This window comes from Labrus mixtus, chromosome 13 (genome assembly GCF_963584025.1).
Source record: "Labrus mixtus chromosome 13, fLabMix1.1, whole genome shotgun sequence".
NCBI classification, from domain to species: Eukaryota; Metazoa; Chordata; class Actinopteri; order Labriformes; family Labridae; genus Labrus; species Labrus mixtus.
In genome coordinates this window covers 5,885,112-5,901,520 of record NC_083624.1, presented here as the reverse complement: position 1 = coordinate 5,901,520, position 16,409 = coordinate 5,885,112, and the positions used below count along the sequence as shown (strand labels likewise).

Genomic DNA, 16,409 nt, shown 5'->3' with positions numbered 1-16,409 from the left:
GATTCAAAAACCCTGTATACTGTTTATTTGTATTCAGTGAGGTACTGTGCACACTCAGTAAATAGATGTTTTAAAGGCTTTATATGTGATTTTACACACTTAAATATAATATAAATCAAGTATATCCTCTGAAAATAACTCTGTTTGACTGTCTACAATGGGTGTAACACCCGAGTCCCACTGTCTGTGATGTTTTCAGAGTTTTCAGAGACCTATCTTCAGTTTGTTTACATCGCCTGGACGGCCGGCTGACTCCTCCCCTCGTGTATAAAAGTTGTTTAATTGAGGGACTAGAGAAAAGAAGAATAACATACTGTACTCACTGCTTAACTGTGTTTCTAGATCACGATCATTTCAGGTAAATTTACATGCAGTGTGAAGATACGAGCGTAATAAAGATCGCTAGCATTAGCATGCTAACACAACAATGCACCGCAAGTTGTTTTGGTTTCATGCTGGTGCTCAAGGGCGACATCTGCTGGATCAAAATGGGGTTATATAAAGCATATAAAGCCTTTAACTTTCAAGTATCAAAGTAACACATTAGCCATATTGTCATTTTATTACAATGGAGACATGTTTTTCATTCAAGCATTCCAGTCCATTAATATCAATGCACCCTATTTTAAAAACAGTATTTATTTTCCACTTTTGGTCATTCATGACACATTAACACATTCAAGTAAACATCCACAGCTTGATCACATTCATGGTTTTAACATTACAATTTCACGACATTGTGTTTCAGCAGACATTTCACTCGTGTATTCCCGCCAAACATTGTACCCTGTTAACATTTTTCTTTCTTGTGAAAATTGAGAAAAACAGAATGGACTGATAGAAGTAAATGGACTTGAGCTTATATAGCGCTTTTCTAGTCTTCCAACTACTCAAAGCGCTTTTACACTGCAGGTCACACCCACCCATTCTCACCCTTTCACACACTGATGGTAGTGATCGCTATGTAGTATCATCCATCAGAGGTAACTAATCCCATTCATACACCACCACTGAAGCAACGGGAGCAATTCAGGGTTAAGTGTCTTGCCCAAGGACACATCGGACATGTTGCCCAGCTGGGGATCGAACCCTCGACCTTCCGGTTGAGAGGCGACCAACTGAGCCACAGCCGCCCCTGTGAAGTGAAGGCGATGACGTTCAACCAACAAGAGCATCTTCAACTGAGAAAATTCATTCTTGTGGTAAGATGTTAAAACCCTGTTTGTTTTCTTTAAAGGTAAACTTGAGTAGCCTCTGATTGCTTACTGTGTAGAAAAGTTAAAAACAGTTTTCAGCTGCAACAAAGGACGCTGGCTTTTTTTTTGCATCTTTGTCGTTTTACACCGCTGACTGCGTCTCGCTGCAGACGTAGATGTTACTGGGCCTCACTCTCCGGTGGCTCCTGCCCGGCACTCTGGGACACAGTCTGCAGCTCTTGGGGATGAACTCCTGACACGCCTCCCTGAACTTCCTGATCCTCCAGCAGTAGATCACCGGGTTGAAAACCGTCTTCAGGTAGCTGAGCCACAGAGTGCCGATGCTGACCGGGTAGAAGATGGAGCTGTAGTAGAACCGCCGGCTGAACACGGCGAGCAGGCTGACCACGGTGTGCGGCAGCCAACACACCGAGAAGCCCACGAAGAGCATGAGGATGGTGGTGAACGCTCGCGTCTTGAAGCTCATGTCCACCTTGATCTGAGGCGGCTTCTGCAGCCCGGTGAGACTAATTTTGCTGACCTGGTTGAGGGCGGGCAGGCAGGAGTGCTCGCTGGTGTGGTTGTGGATGCGCAGGGTGTTGCGGCGCACCGTGATCAAGATGCACATGTAGGAGTACAGCATGACGCCGAACGGTACAAAGAACACGGCGACCGCCAGCAGCACTGTGTACACACGGTCCGCAAGAGAGTCGCTGTAACCCAGCACGCACTGCGGCGCCCAGGAACCCCTGACCCCTGCCACGTCCGTCCTCCACCCGACCACAGAAGGCAGAGACATGCACAAGCTCAGCACCCAAGAACCCGCGATCAACAGCTTGGCTCTGTGCGGGGTCAGCTTGTCCTGCCGCTGCACGATGATGAGGAAGCGGTCCACGCTGATTATGAGCAGTATGGACACGCCCTCCAACACAAACAGCCAGTACAGCATGATGGACGCCCGGCAGAACTCGCTGCCGAAGCTCCAGTCGGCCGTCACCACCGTGACGGCGGTGAACGGCATGCAGAGGAGCGAGAGCATGATGTCCGAGAAGGCTAGCGTGGCGAGGAGGAGGTTGATGGCGGAGCGCATGGCGGGCTTCTGGTACACGATCAGACACACTATGGCGTTGCCGAGGAAACCGATGGTGATCATGAAGATCATTATGGCAGCCAGGGTCACACGCAGAGTGACTGAGACGACGGGTGTAGGGGCGTCTGACGGGGGACTCTCCGCTCTGTCTGGATCCATGAAGACACACTCCTCCAGCAGGCTTTTATCTGCTTTTATCTCTGGATATCAGCCAGCAGGAATTTCTACATGATTTCTTTTACCGTTTTAGAGGGAACGTTGAGTTTTCTTCCAGAAGTTGGTCTTCCATAGCAACATCTGAAAGGAAAAAAACAAACATTCACATAAGGATTCACATCAGTCCAAACAGATCTATACCTTACATGCTGTGAATGCTGTTAAAGGCTTTATATGCAATTTTTTGATCCAGCAGATGTCGCCCTTGAGCACCAGCATGAAACCAAAACAACTCGTGCTGCATTGTTGAGTTAGCATGCTAATGCTAGCGATCTTTATTACGCTCGTGTCTTCACACTGCATGTAAATTTACCTGAAATGAGCGTGATCTAGAAACACAGTTAAGCAGTGAGTACAGTATGTTATTCTTCTTTTCTCTAGTCCCTCAATTAAACAACTTTTATACACGAGGGGAGGAGTCAGCCGGCCGTCCGGGCGATGTAAACAAACTGAAGATAGGACTCTGAAAACTCTGAAAACATCACAGACAGTGGGACTCGGGTGTTACACCCATTGTAGACAGTCATGACTCACAGAGTTATTTTCAGAGGATATACTTGATTTATATTATATTTAAGTGTAAAAAATCACATATAAAGACTTTAATGGATGGCTACTAGATGTGTCACAATTTAAATTCTGAGAGAACTGATCAAAACGAGTTGTCAATTTTGATCCATCGAAATCAAAGATATTCTCATCCTAACCCAATTATTATCTTATATCTTATCTTAAATTTTGAAGAAAAATAAAATAAAGCTCTTCAATGAAAACAGTGTCTCTACAGATGTACGTTGGTCTGCATGAAAATTTAGCCTATTTTATGTTTATAAAAAAAACAATGTATCTGAAAAATAAACTGAATACTGACCTTAATCAACTTTATGATACCAAGATTTTAGACTCATGGTGGAAAACATGGATTTATATTTATACATGGTGTTGTTTAAAAATCTTTAAATCACAAAAATCTAATTGAATATAACAATATAACCTATAACCTAATATAATTATTAAAATCCAAATTATTATTATTAAAATCCAAATTAAAATTACATTTTGGATTTGTAGAGTTGTGACACCCTTATCGATTACACACATTAACAGTTTTTTACATTAATGAGTTGTTTGTCTCTGTAAACACGACATAACCATAAAGACGCCGACAGAGTGTCTCATTCGATTAACAGAGGAGTTCAGCTGCTCTGTAATCTGTTACTCAGTGATTATTGTAAATGTGAGACAGTGAGAGGAGGAGTGACGTCCTTGTGATGCACAAAGAGTTATATAAACCACAGCACCGACCCACATTGACAGGTACAGTAACACAGAGCACAGCAAGGTGCTGCTGACTGGTCGGAATGAGGTTGATGATTAACAAACAAACAGACATTCACACCACCCACCCTCTTAACGCGCAGTCCTTGTAATGCTTCACACATGACAAGAAGTACACACTTGAGCATACACACCCATGATGTCGCCGTCCCCCCCCTGCTGACTCAGCAGAAGCTCAGGCGCTGATGCAACATGGGACGAGTCACAGAGGCATCCTCAGGTCAGGACACAAAAGGACACGTCTATCGTTATGGCTGCCTCCTCTGGTTCCTAGTTGTAGGAGAGCGTGAAAGATGTGTCGAGGTCAAGCCGACGTCCAGGTCTCAGGTGTGCTTCTCCCAGGTGGACGGGCACTCGGAGATCTAAGAGACAAGAAGGCCAGTTAAGAGTCGTAACTTACACTTTGAATGAATTTTCACCCCGGGGGGGAAAAATAGTGACAGATATGAACTTTTTAAATCACACATTCTCACTAGTCATATTAATAGTTTTAGTTTTTTATTGTGTCATACATACATCCATATGCCCAGCCCGCATGAGCTTACATGACACAATAAATTAAAAACGTTCCCAGATCAGAGTGCACTAGGTAAGCTATATTCATTGACAAGAAACAAAAAGAGAAAGCAAGAAGTCAAACTAATTAAACTGAATATCCTGTCTTCTTTCCCAAGCTTTTGAAACAAAATTAACAAAGTTTAAACACATCAAACTTAAACAGCCATTCCAGTTTCTGCACCATCTGTCCGCCCCAATATTTCTGATTTTACTTCATGAAACAATAATTCTCTTAAATCATCAGATTTTGTAACATAGCAAAAGGAAATGGGACTCCGTTTCAACTTCGTCCAACTCACACATCTCACACAGTCTGTTTTCTACTGGAATATTTTTGAATCGACCGACTTCAATGGCCAGTAGTACAATTTAAAAGACCATTTCCAGTGAAAAACTGGAGGGAAATGAGTCCCTATTTCAACATAAAACAAAATAGTTAATCTGCTACACAACCTGTGCTAGCATTCAACCTCTTATTAGCTAACAGTATGTTACTTTAGCATGACAAGCTAATTACTAGCTAATATTACTTAAGCATAAAATAATAATAATAATTTATTGATCCCGTGAGGGGAAATTCATTTTTTGCACTCTGTCTAGTTAACATGCTACACAAACATAGGCTGAAATACACAAACAGGATCCTATGGACATGCACTGATGGAGGGGTGTCAGAGTGGGGGGGGCTGCCCACGGTGGGTGCTCCTGGGCTGGTGGGGGGGTTGGGTGCCTTGCTCAGGGGTACCTTGGCAGTGCTCAAGAAGCGGACTGGCACCTCTCCAGCTACCAGACCAGTTTCTGGACTTGGTCTGTGCCAGGACTTGAACTGGTGACCCTCTGATTCCCAACCCAAGTCCCTACAGACTGAGCTACTGCCCGCCCAGATTAACTAGTGAGTTAATTCCTAGCTAACATTCCTTTAGTAAAACCTAATCTCATGTTAACATTGCTTTAGCATAAGGTTAGCAAGTAAGTGAATTCATTGCTAACATGTCCTTTATCATTAGGTTAGGCAGGGAGATCATTCCTAGCTAATGTCACGGTAGCTCGGAATTGAATCCTTTCTTTTTGCTTCATAAATATTACCACAACAGTTTTTTTTTAGCCTCAGCTCTTCATACTTTATTAATCAGTAGATCTATGCGTGATGTAGTTTGAACATAAAAAGTTGTCAAATATGGCAAAGTGCCTTTGAGTTTTCACTGTTATTGTTTTATCTATAAGCAGTGAAACTATACTGACTCGTAAATTATCATATAGGCTATTCATTTAAAACATGAAACACAGCAGTATTATATTTTAAAAGCATTTGGGCTTCCTGTCCTATGCATGATGTTGATGAAATTGGACCACGTTGTCCAAAGTTTTTTTTTTTAAAAAGGGGCCTAATCTGATCAGATTTGCTATCAGACTCTTTAACTGAAAGGAAAAGATCCCTGCAACTACATACATCCTAATGCACTCCTGCATAGTTCAACTGGTGGTTGCTGAGGAAACAAGGTCATCAGTCCCATGGCAACAACAAGTGGCAAATTCTCTCCACAGGATTCAGAAAAATGACTTTTGACCAAGACTTGGCAATTAAATAAGACTGTAACAAAAAAGAAACATTTTCCTGAAATATGGAAAAAAAGATGACTATGCCATCGCACGAGACTTGTGTAAATCAGTGAACTTCTTTTTGTGATGAAAGATACAACAGAAAACTCAAAGTACTTGGTCTTTTTCCATTCTCTGATTTTTTGGAAATTTTCTAAATCCAAAACAAAAAACGCCAACCAGAATTTACATTTTTAGACACTTCACATCCATTATTACCCCTTTACCTTTTCTGAAGTTTATTTCCTTTTTAATAAAGATGGAAATGGAAATAACAGGCGCAAAATGTACTGTTTCATACTGAAACAAAACAAGTTTGTCATTGTGTTTTGCTTTTATCCTTTGATGCTATAAAAAGTGTTTCATTAATAACAAGGCTATGTCAATCAAATATAGAAAATAGCCTACATCTGGTTAATAGAGAATTGAACTAAGACATACATCAAATTGGAATCATTAGGTTAATGTTACTGCTTCATAATAGCCAAAATAACCTTCTTACCATTTTCATTTTCTATAAAAAAAAAATAAAAATAAAAACATTTAAACTGGGTCAGGTGAAAATTTCATCATTAGTTAAGTTGTCCACAAAAACAGGTGGTTTCACTCAGCTGCTGTGCTCAGCTCAAGGGCTGATAATGACACACACACACACACACACACACACACACACACACACACGTACACACATGAATATTGCAGCATGCAATCTAGCCTAATTAAAAAGAATCGTAGGCCTACTATTCAGATCAATTCTTTAATGCAGGTAGGTGTATGCTTTTTTTTTTAATGTGAAGCAGTAGTCTAACCTATTTTCCCTCATAAGTAGCCTAATTCATTATTTACATGCAGTGACATTTAAGAGTGTTTTGACAGCGCCATCACTGAGCTTGAACAATGTGTTCTCGCATTTTTCTATAAGCCAGTTTCTCCTCCACATCTGTGTTTCTGTCAGAGGAAAGATATATAATAATAATAATAAATAATAAATAAATCGATACGTTCCCTATTCTGAAATTTAAAAAAAGACCTCCTACCTTCACGTTGCATGTTTGATCATATATTCCGCGTTCGTGTAACGCCGAGTCATTCAGCGTAGAGCTCGTTTTTCTCTTCCAATTCATGTCGAGCTTTACCCAAAAAAATCTCCCACTTGGATCATTTTCCTGCCGTATCGATCGCCATCGTGCCGCCGCCTGCGGATGATGCTGCTGACGCCAGAGGAGCAGGTGGTCACTCGTTTTTAGGAGCAGTGCGCCAATCACGTTTCCCCATGAGGCTGGAGTATAGTAAAGATGTGCTCTGATACCAACACAAAGAATACAACAGAGCACGTTGGGAGTGTTGTTATTAAAATGCACATTAAGAGGACATGCAGGGGATTGTATGTTTGAGCTGATATATTTCACAATCAGCAATAGCATGCTGCTTTTTTTTTACAAAAACGAGAAAAACTCAGGCCTATTATGGTGTCATAATCACAAATAATACTATTCATCTCATGCATCAATTTTGTTTTACCATCCAAATACGAAGCTGATGAAAAACCAATTTCTGTTCAAAACAGCCACATTTACATCAACGACTTCAAACATCTAAACCTTGTCCGATAAATTCAGATACTTTACACCTATGCAAGAATATCGGCATTATATTTGTCTATAATAAATCCTACATTGTGGGGTCTTTTCATCCAGTTATGGAAAATAGTCTCTCTCACACATTTGAGCTTTTGTCCTCTTTAATCACATTCCTTTGCATGTTAAGATTATACATCTCTCCATCTTAAATATAATAATAATAATACTTATAATGTTTTTATAATATAATTATATAATTATGGAACCTGCACTAACGTTTTTGTCCAGTAGATGGCAGCATTGTACCTTACATACATATGGCCTTTTAGCTGTTAAGCATTTTTGACACACTGATGTTGGTATGTTTAGGTTTTAATAGGTATGTGTAGTTTTTTTTTTTTTAAATATTATTAAAGTTGCAGCATATCGTCATTATAGGTCTGACTTCATATAATGGTTGAATTCTTATATTTTAGAAAAGAGGTTTATTACGCAGGCTATTATCTAACATGTATTCTAAAGGTAATTTGATTTTATATATGAAGACTCCAGACATAAACAAACACACACTTGGTAACGTTCACACACTCAGCACGCAGGCACACACGCACGCAGAGATTATTTTCATGGGCATGCTTGTCTAAATTGGCATCATGCCCATGTGTTGAACATGCCCATCAAACGAGGTTCCACTCCACCGGGCTGGCACATGCATGCTCATCACGTTCAGTGGCACCCAACACAACAAGCTCGCTGCTGAGAGAATTCATTTCTACGTCCATTATTCCACAGATGTTTGCTTTAATTTCTTCCCTAATGGAGAGACTTTGGCACCGCATCATTCACAAAAAAAAAAAACTAAAATGATCAGAGCAGAGAAGGAAAAGAAGCCACAATCAGATTTATACTGTTTAGTTACATTCACACACATAACATATGACCATTAAAACAAATCAAACGTCCTTCTCTGTTTAGTTCATTTCTTCTTCCTCTTCTTCAAGTAGAAGTCGTGAGTTTTTCACGCTGAGTGAGCCTCAGGGTTGTTAATCAATGTTAGGCTTTACCGGTTAAACAATCTCCACAATGAGAAAATCATTAACACCAAAGAAGAGTGGGGACTAATGATGTGCAGCCCACAGTGCTATAAAACTTTGCTTTTAAATACTTCCTTGACAAGGTGTGTGTGTGTGTCGGTGTGTGTGTGGCACAAACAAGCAGCATTGAAGAGGGGATTATCATGCAATAATTGCTTTATGTAAAGTGACTCTGAACAGGGCTTTAAGAGCAATTATGAGCTATTATATCAGCAGTTTTTTTTTTATTGGAGGAGGTAATGACATGCTCAGTGTTTGACTACAAACATTTAGTGATGCAAAAAACAACACTATACAATTAGGAATTAAACCGCTTGTTAGTAAGTATCACGTAAAAAGCATGCACTACATGTTTTGCTCTCGTCTTAAGCACATTTTCACTTCATATGTGCTCAGCCATTTCTGTTCATTGAGGGGTTTTTTTTTTTGGTTCAGGTTACTGTAACATCATCAGATCCCTGTATTAATATTCAGAGAGGACACCTCAGCGTCGTATGATGACAAAACCTCTTTAAAGAGTTTTTTTTTTTTTTTATCCCCCCCAATTCCAGCCTTATCTCCCATCCTTACATCGCTAAGCTTTCAGAGGATCACACTGCAATCCCACAAGCTTAGATCCTGCCTCCATTTTTTTATTTTATTACAGAACTCATGGCTCTTGCAAGATGTAGGAACCCATCATTTCAAAGCGCAAAGTTAAATGACTACAGTTGAAATATGCCGTCATTCTTCCACCTCTGTGTGATGTAACTGTGACAGATAAGAGCTTGTTTTTTTTTTCCTTTTCTTTAATATTGTGTGTTTTCTACATGTAGACCACAACTTGTTTCCCCCGATAAGATTCTGTTTATTTTAGTGTGCCAAGTAATTTGAGGCTGACTACAGCTCTATGCAACGCCAAAGAAAGTCTGTGAAGTTGGTTATTTTTCTGACAGTTTTTAATATCATCATTGTTTGGCTTGTGAGTTATGACATGTTGTCTAAAGTAACCAAAATGAAATTGCTATGTATGGTTAAGTCTTCTTACTTTTCACAGGAATCGTACTTCAGCTGAAATACTTACAACTCCAACAAACCTTTTGAACTACGTTTACACAATGTGTCAAATGGATCTACAGGTCTCTAGGTGTTTGCACAATAGGCAGGTTACATCAACATGTCTACCAACTGCCGTCAGCTTATTTACAGATTGAACATTTACTTCAGATGACGCAGGCATACGTGTAAAAGAAACCACCCATTCATACCTGCAGACTGCTATTTATAACCCCCAAGACCAGAGTTTCCTTTAAATCCTGCCAATGTTCAGCGAAAGCACACACACACACACACACACACACACACACACACACACACACACACACACACACACACACACACACACACACACACACACACACACAACAGAGCTTGAACACTTACTTGTGTTAAAGAAACAAACACTCTGACTCTACTTCAAAGTTTAGCTTTTGCAGTCTTGCATTAACTTTTGTCTTTGTGTTAATTTGCTACTAACTGACCTTTGAAGTTTCACCACTTCTCTCGTCCTTTTTTAGTGTTTATCTTTTCATAATCAATCACGTATTTGATCTGCTGTGTGTCTGCGTGTGTGTGTGTGTGTGTGTGTGTGTGTGTCTGTGTGCATGTCGAGTACACAGACAGAAAGAAGGAACTCCTTTTTCAAAGACGGCCTATCTGCCAAACCCATCATCATCATCATCATCTGTGGCAAAAGCATCCGCCGCCTCGTGTGTCGCTCCATCTCGCTGTCACCTTGGCAACCGCTGCCGAGGTGAACTGCCAGCTGGGATAGCCGACCTCTGCTGGCTGTGATCCACAGAGCTGCGGTCCATCCATAGCTCTGCTAGAGGTGTGTGTGTATGTATGTGAGCGGACTGGCACGCAGAAATGTAGAGGCAAACTTCAACGAGACAGACTCGTGTGATGAGTTCAGTCAGTTTCAACAGAGTCAACCAGGATTAAAACAACTTGGAGGCGTAAGATTTGGGAAACATTGTTTAGCTATAGTGACAGATGATGAGGCTATAGAGAGTTATGTTACAGTATGGATGGTGATAACTTAATGAGAGTGAATAGCTAATAACTTTATTTATTGACTCATTCATCTAATTTAATTGCTTGAATAATCATTTCATCATGAACAGTAAGAGTTTCAAAAAGCCTGTTTGCCTTAAAAGATGTTTATCAATCACATTCTGCTTCATTGGACCTGGACTAGTGGTCCACAACGTAAAGGTATTGAGTTTATGATCAGTTAGGGATAAGAAATTCATCACATCTAAGAATCGAGGATGTGCTACGCTGCAGAACGCTGACTAAAATATTTGATACTTTTTCATTTTTTTGCTCAACTGTTTTATCAATTTCTTGTCTTTAAAAATGACACACGCTGAGAAAGCTGAGGCACAGCAGGAAGTACAAATCTCTTTTTACAACATACTAAAATATGATGCCTCTTAGAACTTCTTGCTTATGGGACAATGAGTTTGGCATTTGTTGACTTTAAAATATGACTGAAATTTGACTTTTTTACACTTTAAACTGCAATTTTCAATATGTCGATTTTTTTTTTTTTACTGAAAAGCAAGAGAACACATTTCAAATGTTTCACATCTAAATTTTGTGTGAGAGGAGTGTGTACTGTGTGTGTGTGTGTGTGTGTGTGTGTGTGTGTGTGTGTGTGTGTGTGTGTGTGTGTGTGTGTGTGTGTGTGTGTGTGTGTGTGTGTGTGTGTTCCTTCATCTTAACACAACTCTCTTTCATTTTTGGTCGAGTTTATTAAATAATTATACTATTCCATGAAAATAAACACAGTGGAAAAAAAATAAATAGTCCAAATCATCACACGGGAATACACAGCATGAATAACTTTTACATGATTAGAGTTGAGTTTAAAAAGTAAGTTTGCTATGCAGGAAAACACAATACTGCAAATATTTCAAAAATGTATTTTTGATCATGTTAAAGTGAAATCAAACTGACACACAACACAAAGTGAGAAACACGCTTAAAAGGAAGGGACATTATTGCTCATATAAAAACGACTTTATGCTGAATAAAGCGCATGAAATCAGTGTCTTTCATTAAAGAAATAACTACAGCCTGTGGGACGTCAGAACCTGCAGCTTTTACAAGGGAACTTTTATTTTTAACATTACAGAGAAACCTAAATAGCTCTTTTCTTTGAACTTCTTGTCGTATCTGATCAAAACTCCTTCTGTAGGCTCTTTGACAATACACCCTTCAATAGATTACAGTTATCCCTGTAGACATATTGTAGTTAAGCTGTTCATTTTTTGTCCCAAGGACTGATTCTGTGCGCAGAAAAATACCCGGAGATGCATAAAAAGAAGACACAGGTCCTGCTCTGAAATGAATTCACAACATCATCGTGGGGTCAAATGACACGTGGAGCTGTAAGAAAAGTTACTCAGGAGGAAAACATGAATTGTATTCAAACACTTGCTGGTCAGGTATCTTCTGTTGGGACTGTTTTCACGTGTCGCTGTACATCCTCTTGCAGTCTATGGAGGGGGACGGCGTGTCAGGTCCCATGCTGCCCACCTGTGAGTACGCATCCTCAGGGGTGCGCGGCAGTCCAGGCGGCGTCATGCGCTTCTCCTTCTGCCTGCGGTTGCAGAACCAGACCCGAACCACCTCCTTCTCCAGCTGCAGAGTCTCCGCCAGAGAGTTGATCTCCTGCGCGGAGGGTTTGGGACACTTGAGGAAGTGGCTCTCCAGCGCGCCTTTTACGCTCACCTCGATGGACGTGCGCTTTTTCCTCTTCCGGCCCTGCGTGGCGATCTTGTCGATGCTGGTCGGGCTCCCGGTTGTGGAGTCGGCCTCCTCCAGCCATTTGTTGAGCAGAGGCTTCAGCTTGCACATGTTCTTGAAGCTGAGCTGCAGCGCCTCGAACCTGCAGATGGTGGTCTGAGAGAAGACGTTGCCGTACAGCGTGCCGAGGGCTAAACCCACGTCCGCCTGCGTGAAGCCCAGCTTGATGCGTCGCTGTTTGAACTGTTTGGCGAAATGCTCCAGGTCGTCGGAGGTGGGGGTGTCCTCGTCTGAGTGCGGTTCGTGGCTGACCCCATGGTGCTGGTGATGGTGAGCGTGGTTGGTGTGATTGTGATGATGGTGGTGGTGATGGTGGCTGCTGTGGTCCAGCTCCGGGGATTCCCCGCGAACCAACCCGGCGTGCATGAGACTCTGGCCTGTGTGCGAGCTGAGCATCCCGTTGACAGTGAACCCCCCGGGCTGAGAGTAAATCAGAGACTGCTGCTGCTGCTGGTGCTGCTGCTGCCCCCCCTCACCGATGCTTATGTGCGACGCGGAGGAGCCTCCCCAACTTCCCGAGTGCGCTTGATGGGCTCCGAGATGTGGCGACCTGTGGTGCAGAGCTGAGCCCGGGTGGAGGTCCTCTCTGTTTCTCTTCACGTCCTGCGGCTGGGTGCTGGGGGGCCACGGGGAACCCGACTCGGCTGCTGCCACCGCGGCCGCGGCTGCTGCGGCTGCCGCGTGAGGCAACGATGTCACCCACTGATGGGCATGGCTCAGCATGTGGCCCCCGTTGCCCCCCACCATCGCACCCTGCATGAAGTCACTCTGCACCATCTTCACCGAAGTGTCCCCTCTGTAACCGGAAGAGACCGTGGTGACAGCGGGGTTGCCCGGCTGCATGCCGCCACCTCTCCGGTCAGAGTGGAGGACCGGGCCGGATAGAATCCTGCTGCTGGCGAGGTATGGACTCGAGGTGGCTGTTGCCATGTCCCAAAGCATAAATGTGAAGCTGTGTTTTTCTCGTCTTAAGTCTCGGATAATTCTAATCCATTAATAAATTCAGTCTAACTCAGCAAGAGCGACAGAATTACGTGATTGGCGAATAGAAAGTGCCAAATCACTCCATGCAGGCTCAGGTGCGAATTTAAGTTAAAAAAAAAAAAAAAAAAAAAAAGCAGTTTGCAGGTGCAAAGAAATGTGTGACAAGTACACTTTTTTAAATCCCTGTGATCAAGAAAAAAAAACAACTTTCTTCAAAACTTTTCTCTGTCCCGTGTGCTCCGCTGTGCGTAAATCACAGACCTGGTAAAATGGAAAAAATAACGTCTCCTGTCCAAACTGAGAAGCATTTGAATCGTCCACTCACTGCCCGTTTCCTTCAAATCAACGCTTTAAAGGGCGACAAAAAATGTTTAAGACATAACTTTAAAAGCTTCCCGGTCCTCTCGGTTTCGCTCACACTCCATCTGCTGCTCTTCCCCGGTGCGTCCTCTTCAGAGCGAGGGAGACGAGCATGTGTGTTTACGTTGTGCCAAACGCTGCGTATTCCTTCTACCATCTCCATCCAATTAGAGCAGAAAGCCTCTGAAGAGCTCCCGCTGATTGGACGCGCAGACAGAGAGGAGTGTGTACTGTGTGTGTGTGTGTGTGTGTGTGTGTGTGTGTGTGTGTGTGTGTGTGTGTGTGTGTGTGTGTGTGTGTGTGTGTCTCATTCGAGCCTCGGGTGCACAAAGTTAGAGCTGCAGGGAGAAAGCAACAATGAGATGGAAATATAGCATATATTTAAATTTAAATGAAGATTTAAAAAAAAGAGACAAAGAGATAGAAGAAGTGTTTCTGTGTCTTTAAGGACGCGCAAAGTGAATCATTTTGTAACCTTAAAATAAAATCCAACAAAACCCTCCAAAATACAGACAATTATTTTGGATTATTACATTACATATTACATATTAGCACTATCTCCACTTATTGTTGTTTAAACCCTTGAAACAAATGATCATTTTACAAACTGCTGGAAATTGTGATTTTTTTTTTTAAGCATTGTATTTTGTACTATAGGCTATGTGTATGTCCCTCTTCAATAACAACACTGATCCGCTTAGACCTGTGTCAAGGATACTTAATCCTTCTTTGGGTATACATAGGGGGTCTGTACGAGTGTTGCATCTTAATGCGCTCTGCTTTTCTCATGGTAAAGGAAAAAGGCCACAGTGGCATGACGCACCGCGCAGATGAGCGCTGAAAGTGCACCAACGCAGTCAGTAGACCTAGTTAGGTATCGCCTTCCTCTAACAAGCAGGTTTTGGTTCATGTTGGCGAGCTGGTCAGTTTAAAGGATGGCATGTTATTTGAAAGTGTCTTGGGGAATTTTCGCCTCGGATTCAAAGGCCTTTGGAGAGTTCGGCTGCGATGGGAGTTTTGTGAGGACAGGAGAGAGACCAGGTGCAGCCTTATAAAAGTGCTAATTTATGTTGTTTTTTTTCCAGCGGATTTGTTTTGGATCGTTTCCAAAAGGTAAAAGATAAATAGTCATAAGAAATGTATTTGGCCAAATCTGCAAGTGAAACTGTCACTTTTACCAGAACATTTATACCTTCACTGTTCGTCACTGTATGAATCCAAAGTTAGACAAATCATCTGCACGTTTGTAGCAACATAAATATGCTTTCGGATTTATCAGCACAAGTATGTGTTTTGTTTTATCCTGTATACGTTCATTTAAATTTGGCTGTGTTTTTGTTCAGAAGCAAATTTAAAAAGTTTAAGTCCATGCATAGTTCAAATGTATTTTAGAGAGTAATGCACATCAGTTTATCACAACCAGTTGAGGAACTTTAAAATAACTTTTGAAATTTTGAAGGAGCCAAATGACTACTCCCTTTACAGCTCAGTTCAACTTTGCTGACAAAACAGGATGAAAAACAAAATATATGACACAACACAATGATGTGAAGTGAATAAATGCACAAATATTCAAATATTTTCCTTTAATCTTCATTCAGGCACAATAAATAAAGTTATCATTTTACACCAACTTATAACAATTCCAGTAACACGTCATTTGTAACAAGTTTAAAAGTTTACATTATTAACTTTATCTAAATAATCAGCTTAGGGTGAGTGGACATGCTGTTGAATATCTTTTTAGCTGATGTGTTTGCCACCATAATAACACATCTGTAGCGGGAGAGAACACTAAAAACAAAATAAGTTTTAGAGCGCTTTAAAATGCAACATGTTTGAACCTGAAACCCCAAAAATGTTCAGTTTATTGTTTTGGTTTTACGAATCAATCTTTACCCTTTAAGTTACATTGTCTTTGTGCTGTTAAGATTGTTTAAATGATGTGAAAGTTAATGTGAAGTCAGCACATGACTTATAAGAGTTCTTCAGTGTTGAGTTGGTCCAGTGATCTCAGCAGGATCACAGCAGTCATCTTAATGTGTCTAACGGAAAGGTTTGTTTCCTCCCTCCCGGCACAAAAGCACCTCCTGACTGAACCAGCTGATCTTCCTCTACAGACACAGTCCATTTTATATACAATATATATATAAATAGATCTATAAATGCAGTTTATCAATGGCATGCATCAACTCTGTGTAGCTTTCTAGTTGATATATTTAACAGTTTTGAAGTTGTCAACCTCAAATTAACAACTGATCACTAAATAATAGAAATCTTCTATCAGAGGTGGAAAACAGCAAACGTGTTACACTACATATTTAAGATACAAACTTTACTTCTATCTTTACATTTTCTGCTTCTTTACACCTGACTCCACTACAAGGAGGAGACAAATGCGATTATTTCCCCACATTGATTCATCAGATCATTTTGTGATTTTCCTATTTTAAATAAATAATGTGTTAATCAATCACAATGTGATGTGTTATTAGTTTGGACGAGGACATTTTTACAAGCTATCAGTATCAAATAATTC

The 16,409-nt window shown here is 41.1% G+C and overlaps 2 protein-coding genes across 3 annotated transcripts; both read right to left on the bottom strand.

The window, feature by feature from the left end:
* Positions 1-623: 623 nt before the first annotated feature.
* On the bottom strand, positions 624-7,240 carry gpr45 (G protein-coupled receptor 45). 2 transcript variants are annotated; one of them, XM_061053345.1, is made up of 3 exons: positions 7,035-7,240; positions 3,909-4,202; positions 624-2,583 (listed from the first exon to the last, which is right to left on the bottom strand). In XM_061053345.1, exon 3 carries the CDS (start codon positions 2,443-2,445, stop codon positions 1,339-1,341), a length of 1,107 nt encoding a protein of 368 aa, XP_060909328.1. In that variant the 5' UTR covers positions 2,446-2,583; positions 3,909-4,202; positions 7,035-7,240; the 3' UTR covers positions 624-1,338. The 2 variants fall into 2 exon arrangements, with proteins under 2 accessions (XP_060909328.1, XP_060909327.1); XM_061053344.1 differs by having other exon boundaries at positions 3,975-4,202.
* Positions 7,241-11,449: 4,209 nt separating this feature from the next.
* On the bottom strand, positions 11,450-14,029 carry pou3f3a (POU class 3 homeobox 3a). Its single transcript, XM_061053343.1, has one exon. The coding sequence runs from the start codon at positions 13,466-13,468 to the stop codon at positions 12,188-12,190; it is 1,281 nt and encodes a 426-aa protein (XP_060909326.1). The 5' UTR covers positions 13,469-14,029; the 3' UTR covers positions 11,450-12,187.
* Positions 14,030-16,409: the final 2,380 nt, after the last annotated feature.